Source organism: Cynoglossus semilaevis, chromosome 8 (genome assembly GCF_000523025.1).
Source record: "Cynoglossus semilaevis isolate Cse_v1.0 chromosome 8, Cse_v1.0, whole genome shotgun sequence".
Classification (NCBI taxonomy): domain Eukaryota; kingdom Metazoa; phylum Chordata; class Actinopteri; order Pleuronectiformes; family Cynoglossidae; genus Cynoglossus; species Cynoglossus semilaevis.
This window is the reverse complement of record NC_024314.1, coordinates 2,683,115-2,708,446: the sequence shown is the minus strand read 5'-3', so window position 1 is coordinate 2,708,446 and position 25,332 is coordinate 2,683,115. Positions and strand designations below refer to the sequence as shown.

The 25,332-nt window shown below is 39.3% G+C and overlaps 2 protein-coding genes and 1 long non-coding RNA gene across 11 annotated transcripts in view; 2 read left to right on the top strand and 1 right to left on the bottom strand.

Moving 5' to 3' along the window:
• The window catches only part of LOC103381547 (uncharacterized), a 128,425-nt gene extending 115,554 nt beyond the window's left edge, over positions 1-12,871 (bottom strand). Inside the window, exons 1-4 of the long non-coding RNA XR_521810.3 lie at positions 11,669-12,871; positions 9,536-9,657; positions 8,150-8,274; positions 3,304-3,391 (exon numbers count right to left, since the gene is read on the bottom strand). This is a non-coding gene — a long non-coding RNA (uncharacterized LOC103381547). The remainder of the gene's footprint in view (positions 1-3,303; positions 3,392-8,149; positions 8,275-9,535; positions 9,658-11,668) is intronic.
• Positions 5,599-16,111, top strand: fshr (follicle stimulating hormone receptor). 5 transcript variants are annotated; one of them, XM_025057132.1, is made up of 14 exons: positions 5,599-6,582; positions 8,752-8,823; positions 9,301-9,375; positions 9,590-9,664; positions 9,755-9,829; positions 10,318-10,392; positions 10,807-10,887; positions 11,476-11,544; positions 11,638-11,712; positions 12,878-13,063; positions 13,269-13,489; positions 13,829-14,010; positions 14,107-14,298; positions 14,665-14,871. In XM_025057132.1, the coding sequence occupies exons 1-14, from the start codon at positions 6,374-6,376 to the stop codon at positions 14,695-14,697; spliced, it is 1,620 nt and encodes a 539-aa protein (XP_024912900.1). In that variant the 5' UTR covers positions 5,599-6,373; the 3' UTR covers positions 14,698-14,871.
• Positions 16,112-18,311: 2,200 nt separating this feature from the next.
• The window catches only part of fbxo11b (F-box protein 11b), an 8,587-nt gene continuing 1,566 nt past the window's right edge, over positions 18,312-25,332 (top strand). Inside the window, exons 1-20 of one of the 5 annotated variants that reach the window (XM_008313947.3) lie at positions 18,312-18,655; positions 19,826-19,989; positions 20,189-20,270; positions 20,456-20,600; positions 20,696-20,825; positions 21,232-21,315; positions 21,450-21,582; positions 21,717-21,823; positions 22,111-22,222; positions 22,629-22,735; positions 22,825-22,962; positions 23,057-23,274; positions 23,360-23,540; positions 23,633-23,755; positions 23,904-23,989; positions 24,099-24,175; positions 24,378-24,521; positions 24,700-24,810; positions 24,916-25,023; positions 25,115-25,224. In XM_008313947.3, the coding sequence (XP_008312169.1) occupies positions 18,568-18,655; positions 19,826-19,989; positions 20,189-20,270; positions 20,456-20,600; positions 20,696-20,825; positions 21,232-21,315; positions 21,450-21,582; positions 21,717-21,823; positions 22,111-22,222; positions 22,629-22,735; positions 22,825-22,962; positions 23,057-23,274; positions 23,360-23,540; positions 23,633-23,755; positions 23,904-23,989; positions 24,099-24,175; positions 24,378-24,521; positions 24,700-24,810; positions 24,916-25,023; positions 25,115-25,224 (2,448 nt within the window). In that variant the 5' untranslated portion in view covers positions 18,312-18,567. Of the gene's footprint in view, positions 18,656-19,825; positions 19,990-20,188; positions 20,271-20,455; positions 20,601-20,695; positions 20,826-21,231; positions 21,316-21,449; positions 21,583-21,716; positions 21,824-22,110; positions 22,223-22,628; positions 22,736-22,824; positions 22,963-23,056; positions 23,275-23,359; positions 23,541-23,632; positions 23,756-23,903; positions 23,990-24,098; positions 24,176-24,377; positions 24,522-24,699; positions 24,811-24,915; positions 25,024-25,114; positions 25,271-25,332 lie in introns of those variants that run through there. The other 4 variants (XM_025057684.1, XM_025057683.1, XM_025057682.1 and 1 more) reach the window with 4 other exon arrangements.

Genomic DNA, 25,332 nt, shown 5'->3' with positions numbered 1-25,332 from the left:
ACAATGCACTATTACCACCTCATCTGCTGCTAATTATATTACTATATTTATTATGTACCTCATGTATATATTTTTACAGACCATACAGCACCTTAAAGCTCCACATGCACCTTATTGTTATTGCACCTTAATGTTTTTCGTTCAGTATTGTCTATGTCTGTCAGCGCACGGGAAGGCGAGGAATGTAATTTCGGTACCTCTGTATGTTCTGTACATGTGAAGGTATTGACAATAAAGCTGACCTTGACCTTGACCTTGACCTTGAATACTGTAGTAACTCGAAAAATAACCAACTAAATAGTTTTGACTGACTAAATATCAGCTTTGTGGCTTATTCTCAGACACCACAAACCTGTTTTTGGTTGGAAATTTGAATGCTTTTTAAACTCATGCAATATTAATTTCATTTTTTTATCATGTATCGTGCTAAACAACAAAAAGGGCATGACTAAATACTTATAGACAAGAGTGTACTATAACAAAAACCTAAGAATTCACCGTTTTTTAACCATCAACTTAGTAAAATTGAGAACAATGTTCTCCACTGTGCAATTCTAGGGCAGCAGATATACATAATTGCACAGTTGCATGCACGTCATCGAGAAGGGTTTTGAAGTGCTGTTATGCGGTGAACATTACGAGTCTCTGCAGAGCTGCTGTTTGCCAGATGAAAGATCACTGAGGCTGCAGAACAGAGTTTGTGTCCTCAGGTGAGCAGAGCTACAAGGACTTAGTATTTCAACAAATCTCCCAAGTCTCATTATCTCAAACCCTCACTGCCACACTTTTTTCTTTCTCTTGCTGAACAGTCTGTACCCAGCATACATCTTGCATTATTCTATAGCCGAAAAAACAGCAAAAAAGAAACAGTGCAATATTTACAGCTTACCACTAGTTCATTACCATTTTTTAAATACCTTTGTTTTAACTGTGTAAAGCCTCAAGTTAAGTCGACCAGGATTTCAGCCAACTCAGGTCTATAGACATTATGTCTCTATAAAGTCAGAATACGTATTTGTACTCAGTTACATAATGTTATCTATAGGCCAGGTTGTTTGAGACGGAATAAACATAATTAATAATTTTCTTCTTTAACTCATTAGAATCTTTAAGAAGATGATTCATCAAAAAAACTCTCTCACAGAGTTTTATTTTTTGATTTGTAAATGATAAAGAATTTTAATGATAAGTTTTCATGAAATCTTATACCACAACTCTTACGTTAAGAATTAAAAAGAACAGCATATGTGGACATGTCAAGCTAAAAATACCCTACATGTGTAGGTAACCTGTGCATGCAGCCTCATCTGTAAGCAGAGGTTATTATATCCAACAGACAGGGGAGAAGCTCCCTCCGGATGCATCTGTACAACTGTGCTATTTTATACTTGCACAACCACAAGCAGCATTAACACAGACAGAATGGAAGGTAATCTCAGAAAGACTGAGACTGTTCTTTAAAAAACATGCTATTAATGATGACACACATTTTAAAGAGGCATTAAAATGTAGGTGGAACATGGACAGTCCATTATATTTACTGAATATCAACCAGTTCCATCTTCTAGAAGTGTTTGCTGTTTCCTTTGAATTAATATTTACATTCGAAAATTATATAGCATTAGTATTGGCCAAAGTTTTTGTCAATCAAATCACATTAAAGTGACTCAGTGGTCTTGTTGCACCAAGTTCATTTGTGATGTGGCAAACCTCCAAACCAATATTCCATGTCTAATTGTCTCAATGCCTTACGGGGTTTTGTCTCTTACTAAACAGCCTGTGTTTTGGTGTTTCATATCTTCCACACTTCACCGCAACCAACAAGCACAGAGCAAAATGTATTTAGTATCCACATCTAATTATTATAATTCTATAACTACAAAACCGACACAGTGGTCAAGCTGTACTCGTGATTTTTGTGGCACTGCAGTCAGAGCAGTTTCTGAGCAGGATGATGAGAGATAAAAGTAATGAAGTAGAGAGATGACACAAGCTCATGTCCTGGAGCCAAGCAAGCACACAATAAAACACAACATGGCACTTACAAGTTTGTAGTTCCAATAGAGAATACATTTGGAAACCATTATTTCCGACAGACGTACAACCATCACAAATAAACAAATGGGTTACTGTCACATTTAAAAAAAAAAAGAAAAAAGGATTCATAAATATAGCGAGGATAAGGAACGGCAGATGGATACCACAAACCACGTACAGAAAATAGTAACGACCTCACAAAGACACACTAGGACCTACATTTACCACTAGGAAGTAAAACAGGAAAGACAGCTGCAGTGCAGGATGACAGGTGAGGATAAGTATTTGATGGATGGCAAGGGTTTTCAAAGTTTTGCCTGATTCAATCAGCAAATAAGGCCAAGAGTTGGAACTGTCTGAGACCAGTCTGGACAGTCTAACATAACCCATATTAAGAAAAATAAAACCTCAAGCAAATCCTGCAAAACCAGCAATATAACAGCACAGACTTTGGCTTTCACCAGTCAACTGTTTACCTCACATCAGCACTGAGTTGGAAGGATACAATTAGTCTTCTTGTGTAGGAAATATAAATTTCCAATAACATTTTATAGATACATCCAAAGTTGTGCGTACTGCGTACACTGCATACACTAGTAAAGTCTACACACTAAAAACTTCTTCTGTTTTATACTGGGATGGTGCTGCTGATGACTGCAGTTTTATTGGAATCCATTGCCACAATATTCTATTACACTCACAGTTTGAAGTCCATAAACTCCCAGAGTGTGCTCCAAACTACTAAGATGTTCAGCCATCATTGCAAATGATTCCCAAATCACAAATTACAAATCATAAATTAGTCTATTACAGCACATTTGGATGAGGAAGACACTTTTCATTCAGAAACAAATCTAAGGGATGAGTTCCCTTTAAAACATAAAAACCCCGTGCCATTCACTGTATTACTGACAGTTTCATTTAACTGCATAAGGAGTAAGATACAAAGAAGCTGAAACACTATAAATACTAAATACTTAATTATGTGACATCATGGTGAAGAACTGGTCTGAGCATACAAAAAGCCAGTTTGTATGTGATATGGAAAGAACTGTCAGTCTGTAAAATATTTTTAAGTCACTTGAGTCTCTGGTGAGAATAGTAATTTAAAGCTGTACAGTGTTAGGTTTATATGAAAAAATAATAATTTACATTACATTTGAATCCAAATAAGAGGTTGTTTTTTTAACCTTACGGATTCAGGGACCAAACTATTACAGAACATCACTTGGTAGAAGAACAAAAACTTACAAAAACTATATTTACCTGTGTGTTGAGCTGTATTCACGTGTTTACGGAATATTCCAAAGAACTTTGTTCGTGCTGGAGTAGCCTCAGCATAGGAAGCAGGTGTCTGTTAAATTACAATAAACCAATTAACTTAAAAATACATTTTTAATGCATATAATAGTGCGTGTCTTTAGAACTGTATCAACAATAGACTTACATATGAACTTGAAGAAACGTTATTGTGCGCATGTAAACGCATTAATAATTGTTTTTTTTAACAGTGTTTTCAAAACAGACGCATAATAGCACATAAACAGTTCAAGAAGGAAAACAGAAAGTTGAATCTTTTTTTATAGACAAATGTTTACCTTGTATGCGGAGAGGTAGCGTTGTTGTTTTGAATTTTTATCACCGTTTTAAACCAACGGTCAAGGGAAGTGGGGGGGCGAGGGTTTGCCCAACTGTCAATTATCCTGCAGTCTGAAGTCACCTTAAAAACGTTTTTTTTTAAAAACTTGTTTTTGTTTGGCATGTTTTCGGTGCACGGTGGCTACCACCCAGGTGCACACAGCTGATACGTCCACTGACTAATTCCGCGAGGCACAAAGGACTTTCGCTACGTTAAAACAAACAGTCAACGAAAGTACACAACGAAGTTTTTCAAATTCTGATGAAAATTATATGTAATTAATTTTCACTATTCCACTTGTTTAAAAAAAGGTGGCGGAGGGGGGGGGATTAAATGTTGATTTAATTACTATTATTACATTGTTTTCCCTCCTGAAATTCATATAAAAGTTGCTCACATGTAAAAACCAAAACATGGTTCTCACATGTGGGAGTTAATTATTCGCAGAATATCCAGTAAAGGTTTGTCTATGTTTTAAAGTATATACCTAACACTTTAATAAAAGTGTTTACTGGTTTTATTGACCATACATTTTTCTGTAGGCATTTATTTATGACTAAGTTAAATTACAAACCAAAGAGGCACAATTCGGGGCTCCATTATTACCACCATAGTTTGCAGTTGGTTGACTGCATCCATTTCTTACATACAGTAATTTTGGTGTAGCTGGTGCTTTCAGAAGACTTCATTTCATTCAAATCTACTAGAGCTGATTAACAGCTTCAGCTCTCGGGTTCTGATTTGACCCAAACTACTTGTGTTGTGTGGATGCACAAGTAAGTATATAAATTAAAGAAATTACATTTGAAATAAAACACACATCAGTAGTATTTGATTCTTATTATATCTCTAGCCTAGTCTAATCTATATCTAGCCTTTTGAGTTCCTTTTTAATGTAAATCTTTTTTCAGGCCAACACCAAATCAACCAACCAAAAATGTATGCGATATGATTTAGTGCATACACCGCTAATACAACAAATTCCGCTTAGTATATAGAGGCCATATACTGGTAGGCCAACTCTAATACAGATTTGATGTGATCTTGCAGGCCAAATACAATTAGACCATGGGCCAGATTGGGCCCGCAACCCTGAGTTTGACACCTGGAATAGTAGGTATAATGTGCAATTATGCAAGGACAAAAACTAGTCAATATTTTGCTACATACCTCCCTTCCACAGGTGCAGAACAACCAGCCACACAGATTATTCTGCACATTCATATCATCAGTTGCATGCACAGACACGGAAACATGCATGCGCACGCACACACACACACGCACACACACACACCAGTTCTGTCTGTCCTTCAGCACATCTCCTTTGTGCACCTGCATTTCTATCTATCTGTCTGACTTATCCGCTCTCTCTCTCTCCTTGTGTTTTTCTCTTCATCTTGGTGTAAAACCATCTCCCTCTCCCTCTCTCTCTCTCTATCCTTCTCTCAACCTCACCCTCTCTCTCCATGTCTCTCTCTCTTTCTCTCTCTCTCTCTCTCTCTCTCTCTCTCTCTTTCTGTTGATTTCTGATCTGTGTCTATGCATGTGTGTGTGTGGTCATGTCAGGAGCTCAAGGCTACTTTTTTCCCTTCCTGCTTTGGGATAAATCACAGATAGCTGGACACATGAAATTCCCACCATACAACACACACACGTGCATCTTTTTATCAGAGCATGAACAAAAACATGTATGGAGAAGATAAGCAGAGGATACATCAAGATGAAAGTATAAAAGAAAGATGAACGTGCACAGAAAAAGCTGCTAATTGAGAGTTGAACATAGACAAATAGGTGTCAAACTGCGCTCATCTTTCAACCACAAAATAAGGTGAAGCAAACAAAGTCTAATATCTACATAATTTATAAATGAACACAGAATTTCAAGCTGGGAGTGGAGCTCTAAAATAGAAGAAAATCAGTTAAAAGCTGTCAAGACAAAAAAAAAGAGCTTAGACTTTGCCTCCAAGCATCTTGTTGTTTTTCTAATAGATAAATGAAGGAATGGCTAATTAAATATCCAAACTATGCTGAACACCTGCTGCTAACATTAGTCAAAAAAGTTGTGCCAATTTATGAACATCCATCACTTCTCCTAGATAATAGTAAAAGTGCAAAGTTGCTAAGACATAACACAACAGGCCAAAGTGAATATGGAAGATTAATCAAATGTTATTTAATAGCACTCTTAATGATACCTTTAAACTGCACATTACAGTTGAAAATGATAGCTCAAAACCCTTAGAGGCAGAAAAACTAAAATTTAAAATAATGTATTCATCTTAAAGATGGAAAAATATGGAATTGAATATGGAAGAATAGCCTCACATAGACCTGAATTTTATAGTTTTTGTGGCTGAATCCACACACACACACAAACACACACACACACACACACACAGCCCAGGGACCTCCTACATCCGCAAAAATCACATAAAGGGTTTCACACGCCCACATTATTTACCACTGCATGACAGGAAGCTGCAGAGCATCTCTGACGTTTTCTCTACTCAACCTGGCAGTGAACCTGCAGTGGATAGACTAAGAAACTTTAAATATTAAATGTGAAGTGGGGGCTTTTGTGGAAGGCCTGCATGTCAGTTTATGTCTGGTGGGGAAAAGGGAAGATAGGAAAACTGAGACACAAAGAAAGTGCAGGAAAAAAGAAGATCAAGGGAAAACGCTACCCAAGGCACAACTATGTGGACGGCAAACATGACGACAGTGGTGACGAGTTGCCTGGCACTTTTGCTGACAATGTTTGGGGTGAACATGACAGCTGCCTCAGCACCAGACACTAATGCAGGAGATGAGGCCACCATTGGCAAACAAAGTCTGCTTTCCTCCAACCATCTGAGTTTTGGGGTCACAGAGATTCTGTTCAACATTTCCAGCAGCACTGAATACCTGTGAGTACACACAGATAGATAATCACAAGTTGTCTGCGGCAACGGCAGCAAATGTTGTGTTGCCGTGCAGATGTTTGCATGTTGAACTGCTGCTGCTGCTGCTCATAGTTTAGATGAATGTTTTAAAATCAAGAAGTTACTTTGAAGTAACTTCCTCTTCTGCTTGACATCTGTACAGAGAAGCTACAAGTTTCAGTGGAGTGCAGGTTTAAATCTTCCTGACATCAATACCGCATTGTGTCAAAATCTTTTACATATTAGTTTCTACTAAACAAGGATGGATTTGGCCTTTGACCTATTCTCAGTCTGACTTCAAATGTTACTGGAGCTGTTTGTTTAACTTCACTAATCATGAAAATATTTGAGATTGTTGCCTGTTCTTTATATATTTCTAGTACTTAGTTCTTGCTACTTACTATTACTGTAGTGATATGTTGGTTTATATCAGTTCCTCAATGAAAACTAAAAACAGTCACTGCAGTAATGTTTAAAAACCACTTCACTAGACTGACATCGTTGTATTTTTATTAAGACAATGTACAGATAAAAGGCACATATGTGAAGTAAAATATATATCATTATTATTATTTAATCATTTCAGCAACTCATGCTTAGTCAGTAACGTTCTGTTACTTCTGATTTCCAGAATTTCCTATAAAGCAGCAGAATCCTTTGTTACAATAAATGATGTTATCAAAAGCTAAGCTGTGCTCAGAGCTGTGTAACAATGTCTCATGAATGTTATGAGAAAAGCGAAACAGTGTGTGTGATAATATGAAGAAACCAACAGCAGCAGATGAATTATAGCATGTGCAGTTGCATGTCCCAAGTCAGTTTTATGTCAGTTGTTTTTAATAATTTAAATGACAACTTTGTTGAACCGTCAAATTATACTTTTATCAGGCTTCTTGTCTTCCCTCTCGCAACATTTGCTATGTGTTTTGTTTAACTTTATCTATTCCCAGCCTAACTATTGTTATTTACAATCTATTTTTAACCTGATTTGGCACTAACCCCAGGTTAATCTTCAACAATATTTCCTTCACCTATTGACTAACGTGTATTTATTTATTTATTTGCTTTAGTAATAATATCATCTAGTGTTTTTCACCAGAAAGGCCTCTCAGAGCATGGTCAAATTATTTTAAACAATAGTTTGTATCTGATGATTTCAGAAAAAAACTAATAATAATATGATTTGTTCTTATGAAGTGGTAACAAAACTTACTTACATTTGCACAGTTTTGCCCCAAAGAAGTTGACTTAAAATAAATTAGATTTAATATTAAGCAAGACCATATACTGAATGGGCTAAAATGCAGTGGTAAATGTCATTTAATTATAATGCTAAGTGTGACCAGAAAGACATCAGGTATTTTTGCATGATCAAATCTGACCATTCTTGAAACATTTCTGAAGAAAAAAACAATATAAATTGAATAGCAGCAGCTCCACAATGTAGCCTTAGCCTCCAAAACCTGTTACAAGTGGTTTAAATGGGACACTGTGACACAAAGACTGAATGTGGTGAATGAGTGGACTACTGCCATGTGGAGTAAACACTAACCTGTTGTTTTGGCCACTGAACCATTTTCAAGGAATCTCAAGGCCAGGGGGAGAAGGGTGTTTGGTGCAGGGAGGGGTTCAGCAATAAGACCAGAACTGTCTGAGGCTGTTGCACCAAACATGCACCTGGACAGATACATGAACAAAATGCAGATATGCATAATCATAGGCATACAAACAAGTAGTGGTCACAGAAATATCAAGAGGAGGACAAACTTTTTTGAAAAAAAAGTAGCGACTGTTTGTAAAAGACATAATGTGAGATTCCAGGCAGCGGTGTGTGTTTGTGTGTGTGTGTGTGTGTGTTCCCATCTGTTCAGCTCTCCTTGAAGGTCAAGGTTCTGGAAAAGGAGGGATATTTACGAATACAGTGCATCAAGAAGACACATCAGGGCTGAAGCATTCAGGTGTAGAATAGGTTAAAATCCAAAACATAAGTGGTAAAATAAATAAAAAATTTAGACTTTGCTGAACTCATTCTCAAAAACTCATGCTTTTCTCATCCTGATCAAACAACACTGACAGCAAATGGCTAAGATTCAAATTGATTGTTTATATGTGTGTTTCTGATGTGTTTCTGAATGAATGTGTCTCCATCAACAGGAGAGTGCAACACACCCAGGTCACAGTGATCAGACAGAGCGTCCTCTCCCATCTGCAGCTGCTCACCACACTGTAAGTGTGTGTCTGTCGCTGATGTTTACTATTTGTTGTGGAACATCATGATATTGGGAGAGATTTTCCAGACAGAGGTGAAGCAGAGACACAAAGCCAAGACATAGCCAGGCCCGTCTTTGTGTAAACAAACACACGAAATACACATTGTCCATCCATCCATTTTCATCCACTTATCCATTACAACCACCACCCAAATCACACTGTACCATACCAACCCCCCAAACCTTCCTGCAGGTGGTGAGTCCACTGGAAGGTACCAACTGCCCTAACAGGGATTGGATCTTGCCCAGGAGGTGAACCCTGGGGTTTCACACCAATGACTCTGGGCCAAAGTGCCATCAAAATACACATAGAGTTTATTAAATAATACCTGATTTAGTCATCTTCTACAACTGAAATCACATAAATTCTAACAATCTTTTTTAGTCCTTCAGATTTTTTTAAATGTATCTCCTCCCCTTCGTACATCCTCAGCATCATATTGGAGAACAACAGGCTGGAGACCATTGGCCCATTTGCTTTCGCCAACTTCCCTAAGCTATCTGAAATGTAAGTATGAAGTTTGTTTTTTTTCTGTGCTAGTGTTTCATACAACAGGCTGCTGTGTTTAGTCTCTGTTGTGGAACAAAGAGAGCTGCCACCTGTGAGAAAGGCGGTTGCCCAGAAAGCTGCAGACAAAATGTGTCAAAGAATAAATGTGAATACAGACCTGACATCTTCTCTCTTTTGTTGTTTTTTCCCCACGCTGATGTGTTTTCTTCAGCATCATCTCAGGAAATGTTGCACTTGAAGATATTGGAGCCTTTGCTTTCTCCAATCTGCCCGAGCTCACTGATATGTAAGTAACAAAGAGAAGAGTTCGATTATTATGATAAAAATGATCATTTATGTCGATGTGCAAATGACCGCATACGCCATTTTCTTTCAGAATCATAACTAAGTCCAGAAATCTGCGTTGCATCCATCCAGATGCATTCAGGAACCTGATAAAACTTAAGTATCTGTGAGTGCCATTGCCATCAGGCTCTCAGTTTGAGAAGCATGAAAAACAGCAGCGTATGGTTTAGAGTACAGTAGTGTAATAATGGAAAATCTGCCTAACATTAAAACAACTCTCACCACTACTGTTTGTCTTGGTTTGAAAGAACTGGGTCACATACTGTAAGTAGAGCAGCATGAGGAAAATAATTTGTGTTTCTTTTTTTTTATTGTAGTCCAGCAAAAATAAAAATATATATATATATATATATATATATATTTCTAATACTGAGATTTTGAAGAAAGTCTTTGACCCTGATACAGTGTACGTGAGTTGCCATATAGATAAATATATGTCAAGTATACACATACATATGTATGTATGTAAATATATATATACATATATATATAGAATTCTCCATAACTGTAGTTGTTCTTGTAGTTGTTAGATTGGTTGTTGACATGTCACTGAGACAAATGAGTAACAGTTGGTGGTTAATCTACCCGTCACAGGTCCATCTCCAACACAGGGCTCAACAGTTTTCCAGACTTCACCAAGATCTACTCCACAGCCTCGGGCTTTCTTTTGTAAGTTTCACCACATAGTACATGTGAACTACGAATATAAGCTCTGACACCCGCCCACACTTTTATTCCCTGCTGCATCTGACTGTACAGGCTATTGTTGACACAGTATTAGACAAATAACACTGCAGTTAAAGCCTGCACACTGTGTATGGGAGAAATATCAGAGATGCAAACCATCTGTTCCTCATCACCAACCTGTTTAAAAATCCATTTTTCAGCTCTCTTCCATGTACCTGCCTGTACTGGGAATTAATTATGAAGGAGATTGTAGCATGTATTCCTAATATACTGTATTGCACCTAGAGCGTCCATATATTCATGAACTGTTTTTTTTTTTTTACAACTTGAAATTACACCTCTTCTGTTTACTTGCCAATATTGGTTGTTTATAATGTGTTTCCTTGTGCTGCTTAGTGACCTGCATGATAACAGCCACATAATGAGAATTCCAGCCAATGCCTTCAGAGGCCTCTGCACTCAAACTATCAGGGAGATGTAAGAGATTCATCTGTTTTAAATTATTTATTTTAAACACACCACCCTCAAACAGCCGGGAGTGGACATTACCACGGTGAATGCTGCTGTCCTCATTTGCTGTCTTCCTTTTTTTCATCATATCTCTGTAACACTCCTATTGCCCTGCGTGTCCTTTCCTTATTGTTTCCAATCACATTTTCATAACCGAGAAAACTCTGTTTGACACCACGACTGCAATAAGTGCAAAAATTGAAGACAAATGTGGTTACCAACAAAAAAAGCAGTTTTAAAAATGGTCTGTAAGTGGGCCATGTACTAAGAAAGAACACTATCATGAAAGATACCCGAAACCACGTTTACTTACAATGATGCTGGCTTTAAACTGGTCGATTATATATTTACATGAATGACTATGGTCAAACAGGTGTGTCTAATGGAGGGGCCAGCAGATTGCCCACACCTTAAAAAAGAATAAACAGGAAAGAGACACAGCTCTTAAAATACACACACACAAAATTAGCATTTTTAGATGAGAAAAACTTTCTGTGGGAAATGTTCTGTGTTGGCGTCACACCAATGTAATTTGGCTGCTCTCTCTGATGACAGACTGCTCACCAGAAATGGCATCAAGGAGGTGGCGAGTGACGCCTTCAACGGTACAAAGATACACAGATTGTGAGTCACAAACTGAGACACAACGATAGTCAGAGGATTTAGGATGAAAAAGTCTCATCTTAACTTCTCCCATCCTCCTTTTCTCTCTCTTAGATACCTAAGGGGTAACAAACAGCTTACTCACATCCATCCCAAAGCCTTTGTGGGTTCCAGTGGGTTGACAGAACTGTAAGCATGACATCTAACTGTACACTCATGCCCATCCATGATTCAGCCTCCCCATCATTGCTTGTTAAAGCCAGGATCTAGGAGAAAAGGAGAAGCAATGTGACATGTGTGGGGAGACTAAAAAAAAAAGAAGAAAAAGGCTCAGAAGCCTGTCAGATTTAAGGTAGAAAAACATCAAAATGTTCATTTGAATTCCAGAGGGACCAATTTATCTCCCAACAAAATGACACTTTTTCCACTCAAGTGTAATGAAAAAAAATGTTTTTAGAAATGCAAACAGTGATTTTGCAGATTTTTTTTAGTAGTTTTAGTGAATTGTCTGTCAAGTTATTTGAGTTCAGCAAAGCTCGATACTTTTTAATTATATTTATTTATTCCAGAACCTACAGTGTGACTGTAGAGTGACTATGGTCAGATTGTTGTATATAAATTAACAGGCATTTATACACAAACAGGCTTTTACACTGTATTTACAACTGTATGTAACAAAAAGGTTTCATCTTTTAACACATACAGCAAATATGTTACTGCAGACACTAACATTCAACAAGACATTTTTCACCGTTTTAGTGTTGCCTACAGTGCAACACTTTGTTCTTATTTTTTCTTATTGCATTCAAGGGCTGCCTGATTGTAAATATTAATTTATGAAACCTTGCGCAAAATTCAGTGTTCAGCCATAAGCATGAAAAATGACTTGGCACCAATACTAAAATTCAGCTTCAGAAAATCCTTTGTCGTCGCAGCACCAGATTTATGAGGCATGTAATATTAGGTCAAGACAAAGCTACAAAAGTGTTTTTGAGCTATGTGCCAAAGCCAGCTGGTATTTTAACCTTTATAGCAAATTTTGCCATATTGTCACTGAGCACATTTAAAATCACCTGCTCCAAACATAGGTCAAAGGCCGCAATAGTTAATTGCAGATATGATTAGCAATATTTTTCTGACCTTGTTCTCTTTTTTCAAACCTCCACAACAATTTAGTTCAAAATGTAAAAAAAAATAGCCGACTGACAAAAATATTGATAAATGCTCCACGACAGCCATAGATGATGATGAAGACCATGGTCATAGAAGATCATAACCATGGATCAAATATCAAGTTCTACTGATTTGTAAATAATGAATTGGGTTTAATGAGAGAATCTGGTCTATTCTTCAGGGACGTCTCTGAGACAGCCATCAGCTCCCTGCCCAACTCCATCCTTGGCGAACTGCAAAAACTGATCGCAGAGTCTTCGTACGACTTTAAAAAGCTTCCTCATCCAGAGCTTTTGCCCAAACTGCGTCAGGCCAACCTGACCTACCCCTCACACTGCTGTGCTTTCAAAAACATACACAGAAACAGGTGGGCACTGCCGCCAAGTTGCCGACAGAGTACAACACAGTGAAAATGACAGCAATTTGGTAATAGATGCAGTAGACGTAAAAAAAAAAAAGAGAGGGAGGAAAATCACTGATGTAGTAAAGGACCTTTGACCACAATTTGGAATAAATCAGGTAAAGAAGACTGACCCCTTGTGTTTGTATGCACACGCTGTCTCTGATGTTAGATCCAGGTGGAACTCACTGTGCTCACACCCCAAGGCTCGGGATGACGTTCATTTCTACAGAGACCACTGCTCCAACTCCACGTCCATCACCTGCAGTCCTTTGCCAGATGAATTTAACCCCTGTGAGGATATCATGTCTGCCACCTTCTTACAAATTCTAATCTGGGTCATCTCTGTTCTCACACTGTTGGGAAACGGAGTGGTGCTGCTTGTATTGTTAGGTACTGTGTTTAACTGTTTTCTTTAAAAAGAACTTTAACATTCAAAAATTGTAACTTTCTTTTCAGATTTTTAGGAAGAATTCAAGAAATCAAATCAAGAATTGCAAAAGAGCGAAAACCCATTGATTTATTGAAAATACAGAAATATTAAATATTCGATTTTAAAACATTTTGATACATTATTACATGATGTAAAAAAATCATCTTTTGACTTTTTAATCATTTTGAAACAAAGGGTTTTTAATATTTCATATTCACTATATATATTTAGAAATTGCAAGAAAGGTGCTACTTTGCACTTATTTCTCTGATTAATGCTTCCGTTTCCAATGTTTACAGGCAGCCGTGCCAAACTGACGGTTCCTCGTTTCCTCATGTGCCACTTGGCCTTTGCTGACCTCTGCATGGGTGTCTACCTAGTGGTCATTGCAACTGTGGACGTGCTCACCCGAGGTCGCTACTACGACTATGCCATAGACTGGCAGAGAGGCCTGGGCTGTAGCGCTGCAGGATTCTTCACAGTGTGTACACACACACTCTGACTCTGACATTTTTGGAAATGACACTTTGTATTAAAAGTGTTGAGAGTCTGTGTGTGGCGGTGTGTGTGATTGCAGGTGTTTGCCAGTGAGTTGTCAGTGTTCACCCTTACGGCTATCACCCTGGAGCGCTGGCACACCATCACGTATGCTCTGCGGCTGGACCGCAAAATCCGTCTGAGACACGCGTGTATCATAATGGCAGCGGGCTGGACCTTCTCCTTGATAACTGCCTTTCTGCCAACAGTTGGTGTTAGCAGCTACAGCAAGGTGGGTGTAATGACCACGTTACTTCCTTGTGGTCATAAAGGTAGTGATGGAAAAAAATACAAATAAAGACAGGGTTTTCTGTTTTTAAACAACAAATCAGACATCAGACGTATGTCTTAGAAACTAATCAGACTAACACAGAAGAACAATGTGATAAATCCCTGCAACGTACATGAAGTGCAAATAAGGCTTATAGGCATTACCTGGGCTAATGACCAGACATGACGCTTACTCACACTGAAGCATTGGCTGACAGAGAGAACTCAGGGAGAAAACAGATTTGAAGCTACTTAAGCAATGCTGCCTTTCCGATGGTGAAGCTTAAGTATGTATAAAGCTTTGTCAATTGATCTCCTTTTACCTCAGGGACCTTCGACAAAATGGGTGACTTTACATTGACTTTAAGTTGCCCCAACTTACAGACACTCAGTAAAAAAGAGTATCAACGGCTCCCATGTCTTCTGGTCCTAAATGTATAGTACGTAGTTCACCCACAGTTCAAAAAACGTAAACTTCTCTTTTATGGCAAATGGACAGTGTCTTCTGTCTGTCTTGCTGTAGGTGAGTATCTGTCTTCCCATGGACGTGGAGTCTGTGGAGTCTCAGGTTTACGTCGTGTCTCTGCTCCTCCTCAACATCCTGGCCTTCTTCGTCGTGTGCAGCTGTTACCTCAGCATCTATCTGACTGTCCACAATCCGTTATCAATGCCAGCCCACGCTGACACACGCGTGGCCAAGCGCATGGCCATCCTCATCTTCACCGACTTCATCTGCATGGCTCCCATCTCTTTTTTCGCCATCTCAGCCGCCCTCAAGCTGCCTCTCATCACTGTCTCGGAATCCAAGCTCCTGCTAGTTCTCTTCTACCCAATAAACTCGTGCTCAAACCCCTTCCTGTATGCCTTTTTTACCCGCACCTTCAGGCAGGACTTCTTTATCCTCTCGGCCCGATTCGGCATGTTCAAGACACGAGCGCAGATCTACAGGACCGAGAGTTCTTCCTGTCAGCAGCCGGCATGGATCTCTCCAAAGAGCAGTCATGTGGTGCTGTACTCCTTGGCCAATGCATTAAGCTTAGATGCAAAATAAGAAAGCTGACTGTTATCCAGCAGGAGGGCGGTGGCTGGACACCTCGTGATGCTGCATAACATTTAACTTGTTCTGAAATCTTGGATGATGTCATATCTTATTAGATGTTTCTATCTATCATAACTCTCTCAACAATATCCTGGTATACTTCAATGTTTTTAAGCCAAGCATCACCATCACATCCCTGTGTGTTGACATGAGGACGGCAAGTCATGGCACATCTAAGGGAGACTGCTTTTTATTAGTAATCCAAGCATTAACAGAACAACTAAAGTAACCTCTGCCAAAATATAGGTCCAAATTACTGCCCCAGAAAAAAGACTTGATGTCTCCTTTACTAGTGATGTAATTGAGGTGGAGTTTACCTTGCTCACAATTAACTAAACACTTGAGCATATAGATCTCATACTCAAAGGAAGGAAACGAAGGTATTTATGTGAAGTAAATCAATTTAACATCAACAGTGAATAATGCTAATCATACAGTGCACAGGAGGATTATAGAAGTACTGAGGAATAATGGCATAGAAAACATCTGCTGTATCTTATGCCACACATCTGGGTGTTTTACCAATTAGTTTACCTGTATATCACAAAACATATTTAATTATTTCATGTCATGTCTAGAATGTCTTGAAAATGGCTATTAGTATTTCTATCAATGTGTTTTGTTTGAAAATGGTCCAATGTTTTATTACGTCTTATGATAAAGTTGTTTATTATTAGTTTTCTGTTTGATGGGGATTTGTTACATGCACACATAAACACACACACACTCACACACACACAGCTGTCTTTATCTAGAAGTAATGTCCTTCGGAGCATCCAAAGATTTCAAGGACAAATTGACCCCTCCAACCTCTGCTGTGTGTGCCAGGGTGTGTGCACGTGGGTGGCTGTGGGAGGACAAACTACACAGCTGCTTGTTCCGCTTATTACAGGAGGAGGGACAAGACACACAAGCACACACATGGAGGGACAGGGAGAGAGAGAGAGAGAGAGAGAGAGAGAGAGAGAGAAAGGCAAGCCAGGAATTCAAGGCTACAGCTGCAGGAAGGAGACCATCCCATTGATATGGATATGCTGCCTTTTACATGCCAACACAGAATGTGTGGGTGTATTTGTACTCTCTGGCCACCAGGTGATGCTGCCGGTGCATTATCCATTGTTATCTACAGCTCTAACGCTTTTATTACGGTGTAACAATAACCTCACAGCAGACACTATAAACAAGATTTCATACAAGTGAAAGCAGATCTTACATCAACAAGCATCATTTTACACCGATGTAAGGGATAGTTTTACCACAACACTAACTAGCAGCATAATGTTGGGCTTTCTTTAAAAAAGACAAAGACTGAACGCTGTTTTCTCTGAAACACTTTCGATGGACGCTTTCTCCATACTAAATTATTTACACCATATGGTTATAAAAACAAGGAATTTTTAAGTCAGCTCATATTATTAGTTGGCTGTAGAAAATCATCCGAAAAATATTTAAACATTTTTTAAAAATCATAGAACCATAAACAGTTCTGTTGCGTATCTGCAGTTGAACGTATAAGCATTTGCTTGTTTGCAGACAACATGGCCCTCTAGTGTTCATTTTTTAAAGTGATACAATATAATTTTAATAGCACAATGTTACGCCATGTTTTTTTACAGGAGCCCAAAGAGGACAAACTGAATCAATGTGAGGTTAGAACGTTAAGGAATAATAACTGAGGTCCGTGTTTGTTTGTTTTTCATTCCTTGCAGTGGAAAGGTGTCCTTGTAAATATTGTATAATAAAATTCGAAAAATAAACGCGTTGCACTAGAATTATTTGAAATAATCTTAATATGCTATCCACCAAAGGTTCTTTTAACAACGCAACATCATTGCATGACAAAATGATTCCAAAGACATTTTAATGTTTCATTTTTAGTAATTCCAGTCAACAATATGAAGTTCATCATTCATCATTCACTAGTACCAAGTATGGATTGTGTAGTAAACATTCTACGTGAATACACACGTACAAATTATGTTTTAGTCTAAATAGGTATGGATACTTACAGTTTTTATTTATTAATAATACAATTATTAATTAAGATTAGGTAATTATTAAAAATTGCCTTAGGTCAAACTAATGCTCGCCCTGTACGTTTGTACTTTCGGGAAATCCATGTTTGGAACAAAGACATAATTGTCTGAACACTAAACATGACTACAAAATGAAATAATGAAATAATTACAAAAAAATAAAAATACAACGGGATATAAAGATGACTGCATCTTCGTTATACTGCATGACTGCATCTTAGTTATAATCATTTAAAAAATTGAATATTACATATAAGAGTATTTGAATAAAACGCAGGTTTTGGATAATAAAATCAAAATATAACTATTACTATTATATATTATTATTCTTTGGTCATTCAAAAATGTGTTGCAATTGCATTGTCTACTTATTAACAATGTTAGACTATGCAGAGAAATTAAGAACGCACAAAAATAAATAATGAAGCTTTAAGGGACAGAAAGTTAATGATGTATGTTTCTTGTTCTTACGTTTCTTTCGCAAAACGGAATGGACTGTGCCTTTTAATTGATTAAAATTTTAATATACATTGTTCTATTTTGTGATGCTGTTAAGTGTTGAGTATTGGGGGTTAGTCAGTGTCCGGTCCTTATCCTAGTAACCACTCGTACACGTTTAATCGGAACGATGCGGCCGAGCAAACTGCGCATTATTGTTGATAAAGCTATTGATGACTCCATGCATTGATCAAGACGCCGCTTGACCGATTTCGGACCCCAATAGAAAGGGTTTGTCAAGCCATTTAATACGACGCTCCTGATTGGTTCTCTATGGAGACGCTCATGAAATGTTTAACGTGATTGGTCGAAGATACACACTTCTCTTTTTTTCTCGCGAATCTTTCCCGTGTGGGTTAATGGCTCCTCCTGTTACTGACTGAGACGGAGCTGGCACCGAACGGCAATACGGGGGGAGCTGTAACACTACCGAGAAAAAAGCCATTACACCCCAAATACCAGCGGGTTTTGTCGCACTTCTGTTGTTGTTGCTCTAAGAAAAAAGACTTCCCTGGTGAGAGATTGGTTGTAAGTGCTAAAAACAATAGGAGCGGGCGGTCGCGGACAGTGGTCTATTTTTCAACAACCAACTCCCCAGATGAACTCCGTCAGAGCCACCAACAGAAGACCCAGGCGAGTGTCGAGGCCGCGCCCGGTACAGCCCGAACGGAACAACGGGGAGGGAGGTAAGCTAGGCTTCGCTCAGTGGATGAACTGAGACATAGCTGTATGTGGATATTTGTTTTCACCTACCCTTACGTCATGCCGTTCTTGCACGTATGCTGTTCTCAGAAGCGGTGAGTTGAACAGGAAAAGCCGAGGCTTTTTGCTCCGCGGCTCAGGACAGGCCGCGCTTTGTTTGGCTTGAGTGATTGGGGCTAGTGAGGTGTGCTAGCTGAGCTTAGCAGCTAAAGAGGTTGGGGGTTGTCTCTGCTTAACCCTAATGCGTATGTGTGGAGCTGCACCGTTAACGTTAATAGCTTGCATTTGGTTATCTCCAGTTGAAAGCAAATGCTTTGCCTTACTGTTTAGTTCAGTCTCCCGTGACTGTTGGACCATCGCATTCCCAGCTGTCACTAACGATTCCCGGGATGTAAATCTGCGGTGTCTCTGCACTGCCATTTTTGGGGTGTAACGTTAACAAAACATTAGCAGCAACTGGGGGCAACGTTAGCCTTCTTAGCTGCCCGAGCTATGTGGGGAGGCTTTACCGATCAGCTGTGATCGGTGGTGCGACTGGGGTTTGGATTGTTTCACTGAGTCCATTTTGTGTTTTCGGGCAGGAGCTTGCAGCCAAACAGAGGCAGCTGATTGAAGCTTCCTTGTTCTCAGCGTCTGCTAACCATTGCTCCATTTGTTTACACCGCGGATTTGCCAGCTACGCAGTTCAGTTTTAGCAATTAGCTGCACGTCTGATTGGCTTTATCAACGGCGCTTCACTTTGACAGCGCAATGAAAGATCGTTCTGATTCTGCCGTTGGTAGAAATGCACACTGTCCACGTTAGCTGGATTTGACTACACCTAAAATATTTCTTAGATGACTGCAGCTGTGCATCCGTCGTTATAAATTCGTAACCTTTGTCTACCACACCAGCTACTATCCTGTCTGTTAGCCTGCGCAGTGTGCATACTGGATGTGGGTTAAACACACATCGTTCTATTTGCATTGGCAAAGAGAATAAGTGGCAGTGCATATAGTGTTTGCTGCAATTATCAGAGAAGTTGTGAGTGCATTGGAATCAAAGCACCCCCCCTGAAGACTTATATGCAGGATCGGCAGTTTTCTGCATTTCTACAATGTCCAATTATTGAAGTGATTGAGGTTTAGGAAATTGTGTTTTGCCTTTGTTTCCAGATGAGGAGGCTCCTGCAGCAGCTGCAGCAGAAATGGCCATTGAAGAATCTGGTCCAGGAGCTCAGAACAGTCCCTACCAGCTTCGACGCAAAACACTTTTACCCAAAAGAACCGCTGCTGCCACTGCCACCGCTTCTGCCTGTCCTAGCAAGAGCCCAATGGAGGTGAGGCTGAAATATTCCAGTGCATTTCATTATATTTTTGCATGCAATGTGTGTGCTACTACACTTGAGATAGATGAGAAGAGAGAATGAAAATGTATTAGTGATAGACTTTGTAATAAAAATAATAATTTTGTTGCTACAAAGCATTAAGTTTACCTAGTTGTTTTATGTGGCTTGATCTAAATATCCTTTTTTACAGGGGACTTCAACCTCATCGACAGAGGCCTTTGGCCATCGGGCCAAGCGGGCACGAGTGTCCGGTAAGAGCCACGACCTGCCAGGTGTGTGTTAAATTTTAGCAGCTGGGCAAGGACACATACTGTAGTTAGACTGTTGTTTTTCTTTACCTTTTGGTCTTGTACTAATTAATTTTTCTCTTAATTGTTATTCTTTGTCCTTTGTATTTCATAAAATTAAGTAATTGGGGATTTCTGTGTGCATGTGTGTGTGTGTCTGTGTGTTTCAGCAGCCCCAGCAGAACAGTATCTGCAACAGAAGCTTCCAGATGAGGTCGTTTTGAAGATTTTCTCCTACTTGTTAGAACAAGACCTCTGTCAGGCAGCTTGTGTCTGCAAAAGGTTCAGCCAGCTCGCCAACGACCCAATCCTCTGGTCAGTGGGAACAGATTTTTCAGATGTTTCATTTTGATTTGATATTATTAAAAGACTAGTACCCAAATGTCTGGTTGTGGATTTGTAAATCACAGGAAACGTCTGTATATGGAGGTGTTCGAGTATACACGTCCTATGATGCACCCTGAGCCGGGTAGATTCTATCAGGTCAACCCAGAAGAGCATGAACACCCAAACCCATGGAAAGAGAGCTTCCAACAGTTGGTGAGTTGGTTTTTGTGTTTTTCGTCCAGATGATCCTAAGGGTTTCTGTTTTAGCAAACCTCATCAACTTTCCTTCTGCTCATACCAGTACAATATAGACATTATTATCCATATTTCATTGAAATGTTACAATCTGACTGGCTACTGCTAGATTCATTCCTGTCATGTTTGGCTTTCACTAAGCAATGATAGGAAATTAAAATGAATTGAAGCGACGAAAAGAATGTAGGCCAGTGTGAGAGATTAAGTCAAATGTACACTCTTTGTGTGTCAGTTTTTTTGAGGTCATAATTGAAAATAAATAAAAGAATCTTAAACAAGACATTTTACATTTGGGTTCATATTACCTGTAAAGAAGATTATTATTCACCTTCCAGAATAATGACCTCTGTGTCCTCTGTTGCAGTACAAAGGTGCCCACGTAAAGCCAGGCTTCGCAGAGCATTTCTACAGTAACCCTGGCAGGTACAAAGGCAGGGAGAACATGCTGGTGAGTTTGAATCTCTGATCTCATACGATCAAAAGCATAGCAAATGTTAATGATCATTTTTCCACACTACCTTGTGTTGAATTGGGTGCAGGATTTGTGTATCTTTCCTGAAATGTTGTGCCTTCATGCTGCAGTACTACGACACCATTGAAGATGCACTGGGCGGTGTCCAAGAGGCCCACTTTGATGGTCTGATCTTTGTCCACTCCGGCATCTACACAGATGAATGGATTTATATCGAGTCACCCATCACTATGATTGGGGCAGGTAAGCATGTTCATTTTGTTTGTAACATTGCTGACATTATTGACTGGTGAACATGATCTAGGACTGCACACAATATCCAGTTGTCTTAATTTAGCTGAATAAAGGTTATTTCTTGTTTTGTTTTGTTTTCTTAGCTCCAGGTAAAGTAGCTGATAAGGTGGTGATAGAAAATACTAGAGACTCAACATTTGTCTTCATGGAAGGCTCAGAGGACGCTTATGTGGGATATATGACCATAAAGGTAAATTCTGTCTAAACGTCTTCACTTTTACTTAGTTTTTCTTATTTAATTATTAATTATATGTAGTTATGTATTTAATATTAAATATTACCTTTCTCCTCTTTGATTGCTTTTAGAATGAGGTCGACTTTAGATGACAGTAGTGTTCTGCCTGTGAATTTATTTTCACATTATAAAGACTGATACAGCAGGATATGAGTAATAGTTGCTTCCAGTGTGGATTTAGCCTGTTGTGTGGCAAGTAAACTTGACCCCCGTCTGACCTTCACTTCGTTTTACCACTGCAGTTTAATCCTGACGATAAGTCGGCGCAGCATCATAACGCCCATCACTGTCTGGAGATCACAGTCAACTGCAGCCCCAACATTGATCACTGCATCATACGTTCCACGTGCACAGGTAAGACACACACAGACATTTGGAAACAATTACGTGAATATGATTTCATCTTGTTATTGCATTCATTACAAATGATCACTGCATATATTTAGAGTCTTTATACAAAAGACAATTTGACAATTGGAGACTCAAAAAACTGCAATTTGTTTTTCCATTGGCATTACCTTTTCCAAACAGCAGCTGGCTTTCAGAAAGGGATAACAATTTTTTAAACAATCATTTACCCTTTTTTGCAAACTAACTACAGTTTTGCTGCGTAAACATTACCAGGATGGGACAGAGATAACAGTTCCATTTCTTTGTCAGTGAGAAACATTATGGAGAAATGCAGCATGTGTCCAACTATGTTGAATGTTTGTGCTCAAAGACTACTACAGTACAACTTCAGCGTTTTCTCTGTGTGCAGTGGGATCAGCTGTGTGTGTGAGCGGCCAGGGAGCGTGTCCAACCATCAAACACTGCAACATCAGTGACTGTGAGAACGTGGGCCTGTATATCACTGACCATGCACAGGTACCACGAGACAGTGCTGCTCACTCATGATGACAGTTTTTTTTTCACAAACATACAGGAAAGGATTATAAACATTTCCCCTCCCTCAGGGCATTTATGAAGACAATGAAATCAGCAACAATGCACTAGCAGGAATTTGGGTAAAAAACCACGGCAATCCCATTATAAGACGAAACCACATTCACCATGGACGAGATGTTGGAGTGTTCACCTTTGATCACGGCATGGTACGAACCACTTACGCCTTCTTCACTGTCAGTATGGGCTACTTCCAGAAGTGTCAGATAATCAGAGCTGTCTCCCCCTCCCCTTCTTTTTCAGGGTTACTTTGAGAACTGTAACATCCACAGGAACCGTATAGCAGGTTTTGAGGTGAAAGCTTATGCCAATCCTACAGTGGTGCGCTGTGAAATCCATCACGGCCAAACAGGTGGCATCTATGTCCACGAGAAGGGACGGGGGCAGTTTATAGAAAACAAAATCTATGCCAATAACTTTGCTGGGGTGTGGATCACATCCAACAGTGATCCAACGATACGGTAAGAATCAACACTTTTAACACTGCTGTTGTTGAATCCTTTAACTAATAATTTACTTTACAATGATGACCTTTTTTTAATTTAGGGGAAACGCAATATTCAACGGTAACCAAGGAGGGGTATACATATTTGGTGATGGTCGGGGTTTAATAGAGAGCAATGACATCTATGGTAACGCCCTGGCGGGAATTCAGATCAGAACCAACAGCTGCCCCATTGTCCGGCACAACAAGATCCACGACGGACAGCACGGCGGCATCTACGTGGTAAACATGTTTGGTGTCTATCACAACTTCAACCTGAACATTCATCTCATCAGAATTGTCGTTCTCATCAGCTCTGACATTGTGTGTTTCAGCACGAAAAGGGTCAGGGTGTGATCGAGGAAAATGAGGTTTACAGCAACACGCTAGCTGGAGTCTGGGTGACAACAGGAAGCACACCTGTCCTCCGCAAGAACCGCATCCACAGTGGCAAACAGGTAACTAGCCCCTGGACGTCGGGCTGTGAATTTAATGTAGAGTAATACAGATAGTACAGTACAGCATCTGATTAGAATATATATATATATATATATATCACTAGTAGATGTTTTCCTCTATTGTTAAGTGTTTGTTTACATTTGTTAGGTTGGTGTTTACTTCTATGACAACGGCCACGGTGTGTTGGAAGACAATGACATCTACAATCACATGTACTCCGGTGTGCAAATAAGGTAAGATGACTTGGTGCACTTTGCCAATGTGTTTTTCATTAGGTCCTCAGAGTTGTCTTTTCCCAAACATTGAGACCGAGAGGTTTTTCTGTTTCTCTTCTGTTGACAGAACGGGGAGCAATCCCAAGATCAGACGCAACAAGATATGGGGAGGTCAGAATGGAGGCATTTTAGTATACAACTCAGGTGTGTCATTATTTATTTTTTAAGTTTATTTTGTTGTCTTCATGGCCCCTCGTTTCATCTCTGGGGAACATTTGAAAATGAAATGTAATCTTTCTTAAGCTAATATTTATAAAGTAACTTCTAATTCTTTTAGCTGTTTTTCTTAGGTTAGCTAACCTGAAGCAACTACTACGGCATCTTATCTGTGGGTTTTATGTGACAGGTCTGGGCTTCATAGAAGACAATGAGATCTTCGACAACGCCATGGCAGGAGTGTGGATCAAAACGGACAGCAACCCCACACTGAGGAGAAACAAGATTCACGATGGGCGTGACGGAGGCATCTGCATCTTCAATGGAGGCAGAGGTACAGAAGCATGGCACATGACTTTTTTTACTCAGGACGATCGAGATAAATATACAGCCTGTCACTTTAACACATAATTTTGTTGCTCATCTTTCCTGTTGCACTGGTATTTGTACTTTTTGAGTTTGCTCCTGTAGTTTAATGTTTGTGGTTGTGATTATTATTTATTTCTCTGCAGGTCTTCTGGAAGAGAATGACATCTTTAGGAATGCTCAGGCAGGTGTACTGATCAGCACCAACAGTCATCCAATTCTCCGCAAGAACCGCATTTTTGACGGATTTGCCGCTGGTCAGTTGCCCCTTCCCCCCTCCCCCTCTTTTGGTTAAAAGACAGTCTCCACTTTGCATCTCTTATGTCGCTGATGTCTGACTTCTTTTTTCCGTCCCGTCTCAGGTATTGAAATCACAAATCACGCCACAGCAACGCTGGAGGGAAACCAGATCTTCAACAATCGCTTTGGAGGCCTGTTTCTAGCCTCAGGAGTCAATGTCACAATGAAAGGTGTGAATCTGGTTTTTATGATAAATACTTTGTCTCGCTCCAGTTGCAGTTGCCACTTTGATCTAATTTATATTTGTTCCTTTCCCATTAGACAATAAGATCCTCAATAACCAGGATGCCATTGAGAAGGCCGTGAGCAGAGGACAGTGTCTCTACAAGATCTCCAGCTACACCAGTTACCCAATGCATGACTTCTACAGGTAAAAGGGGGAAGGATCGTTTGAACAATGATTTTGAATTGACATTAAACAAATTGATTGTGATGTAATGTTTGATATAAACCATTTTTTTGCATCAAATTTTCTTCTC

Bases quoted from the DNA above. Each gene is read 5' to 3' on its own strand.
- fshr (XM_008313949.3), top strand. From the start codon at position 6,374: ATGTGGACGGCAAACATGACGACAGTGGTGACGAGTTGCCTGGCACTT. The intron at 8,824-9,300 runs GTAAGTGTGTGT...GTACATCCTCAG, and splicing joins CTGCAGCTGCTCACCACACT to CATCATATTGGAGAACAACA. The intron at 14,299-14,859 runs GTGGGTGTAATG...GTCTTGCTGTAG, and splicing joins GTGTTAGCAGCTACAGCAAG to GTGAGTATCTGTCTTCCCAT.